The following is a 2,500-nucleotide window of genomic DNA, read 5'->3' on the forward strand; positions in this document are numbered from 1 at the left end:
TGATCCTGAATCTGCTGCTACACTCTTACACCCTTTTCATCCATATGTGCTGGACTGTTTTGACTGGGTTTGACTCGGTTACTGGTTCTTACTGGTTGACTTACTGCTGCATGTTATCGTTACTGTTGGTGGTGGTGTTACTGGTGACGTACGTGTGGATGGCACGACAGATGACCTCTGACCCCTGGCCAGCCTTCCTCAGAGTGATGGCCAGGTTTTTGGCCCTGTTGGCCTCCAGTAGAGACACTTTGGACGGAGTCTTCTGAGGAAGTTTCTGTCTGGACAGAGTCAAGTCCACTGCTGGACCCTGAGCCTTTGTCTTAAATAGCTCCTCAAAGCCCTCGACGTCCAGGTCCTCAGAGACAGACAGGGACAGACAGACAGGGACAGACAGACAGGGACAGACAGACGGGGACAGACAGACAGGGACAGACAGACAGGGACAGACAGACGGGGACAGACAGACGGGGACAGACAGACAGACAGACAGACAGACAGGGACAGACAGACAGGGACAGACAGACGGGGACAGACAGACAGGGACAGACAGACAGGGACAGACAGACAGACAGACAGACAGACAGACAGACAGACGGGGACAGACAGACAGGGACAGACAGACAGACAGACAGACAGACAGGGACAGACAGACAGGGACAGACAGACGGGGACAGACAGACGGGGACAGACAGACAGACAGACAGACAGACAGACAGACAGACGGGGACAGACAGACAGGGACAGACAGACAGACAGACAGACAGACAGACGGGGACAGACAGACAGGGACAGACAGACAGGGACAGACAGACAGTCTCTGGTGAGTTTGGGTTTGTTATAAATTGAATCTTGTACACTTGAACGTGTTTGTTGGACTGAGTGTGTGTGTGTGTGTGTGTGTGTGTGTGTCTGTGTGTGTGTGTGTGTGTGTATGTGTGTATGTGTGTGTGTGTGTGTGTGTGTGTGTGTGTGTGTGTGTCTGTGTGTGTGTGTGTGTGTGTGTGTGTGTGTCTGTGTGTGTGTGTGTGTGTGTATGTGTGTATGTGTGTGTGTGTGTGTGTGTGTGTGTGTGTTACCTGCAGGATGGCCTCGTCATCGATGTCGTTGAAGACGGTCCCGTTGATCTGACTTGGCTTCAGGGCGACCCAGTTTAACACCGGCATCCTGAACTTCGTCTGGATTGGCTTCTTTATCTTCACCGCTACAGACAGACAGGTGAGCAGACAGACAGGTGAGCAGACAGACAGGTGAGCAGACAGTTTGTGTTTTGTCACCACACTGTTCAGATATCAGATCTGTTTATACAAAACACTTTAGATAAAACATACATGAAGCCAGAAACCATCTAAGATGATAAAGGATGAAAAAAGATGAGGATGGATGAAGAAGGACGAAACAGATGAAGAGGAAGATGGAGGATGGAAATGTGAAGATGATGATGGATGAAGATGATGTAGGATAAAATAGATGAAGAAGAAGATGGAGGGATGTAACATTTTTTTAAATAAACGCACAGAATAACTTGAGAGGACCCTCTGCCAGCAAAACGAGAGAGAGAGAGAGAAACAACATGTTAGTCTGAAGAACAAGTCTCATTGTATGAACATTATTAATCGCTGAGAACAGCTGGACTCTGATTGGCTGTCAGTGTAGAGTGGTTTTGTAGTGTTAAGTCTGTCTTGACATGTTTCGCTCAGTGACATCATCTTCACCTCCGTCACATTACTTCAGAGTCTTCATGATGATGTTTAATGTCCTCGACAACCTGCCTTCTTAAGACACGTGAAGCTGACTCAGGTGTTGCTCTTACCTGCGAGTCCCGAGTTAAAGATGACGGTGGGCGACCCCCCCGACCCAGGGAGAGGCGGTGCCACAGGAGGAGGGGGAGGCGGCATGGGGACAGAGGAGGAGGATAGTTCACTGGTCCGACAGGGGGGGGGAGGGGGAGGAGGGGGAGGGGGAGGAGCAGGGGGAGGAGGCACAGGGTATGAGCCGTTGGACACTTTAAGGACAGAAGAAGAAGAAAGACAAAAAGTTATCTGTCTACAGGAGTCTCGTCAATCAGCAGCAATCACAGTACCACGTAGTATTTTTTTACTATAGTTTATGATTAAATATCTAAATCATGGCGCCGAAACTCACCTGTGCTCGGCATCGGTGGTGGAGGAGGGGGAGGGGGTGGAGCTGGCATCCCCGGAGCTCCACCCATCCCTGGTCCCAAGCTGTGATAGGCTACGGTCTCAGGACTGTAGAAATGACGTAATCAATCATTCATTGATTGGTTACTGTTACAACTCGTTTGTTTTCTTCAGGACATCTTTTATTGATTAGTGGTAAATGTGATGATTTAACAAATCATTCATTATATATTTATCATATATCAGATCAGTAGAGTATAATGTAGTAAGTTTGTCACTTCCACAATAAGAGGAACATGCTGCATCGATCTTTTTGACCACATGGAGGCAGTAAAGCTCAGTCTGTAAAAGCTGACATATTG

General features: G+C 48.4%; 1 protein-coding gene across 1 annotated transcript in view; it reads right to left on the bottom strand.

Moving 5' to 3' along the window:
* fmnl2b (formin-like 2b) overlaps positions 1 to 2,500 on the bottom strand; it is a 15,989-nt gene that overhangs the window by 4,430 nt on the left and 9,059 nt on the right. Inside the window, exons 15-19 of the mRNA XM_084713755.1 lie at positions 2,143 to 2,246; positions 1,811 to 2,002; positions 1,515 to 1,535; positions 1,077 to 1,201; positions 153 to 355 (exon numbers count right to left, since the gene is read on the bottom strand). Coding sequence (XP_084569881.1) covers positions 153 to 355; positions 1,077 to 1,201; positions 1,515 to 1,535; positions 1,811 to 2,002; positions 2,143 to 2,246 — 645 coding nt within the window. The remainder of the gene's footprint in view (positions 1 to 152; positions 356 to 1,076; positions 1,202 to 1,514; positions 1,536 to 1,810; positions 2,003 to 2,142; positions 2,247 to 2,500) is intronic.

This window comes from Lutjanus erythropterus, chromosome 24 (genome assembly GCF_056507025.1).
Source record: "Lutjanus erythropterus isolate fLutEry1 chromosome 24, fLutEry1.hap2, whole genome shotgun sequence".
NCBI lineage: Eukaryota > Metazoa > Chordata > Actinopteri > Lutjaniformes > Lutjanidae > Lutjanus > Lutjanus erythropterus.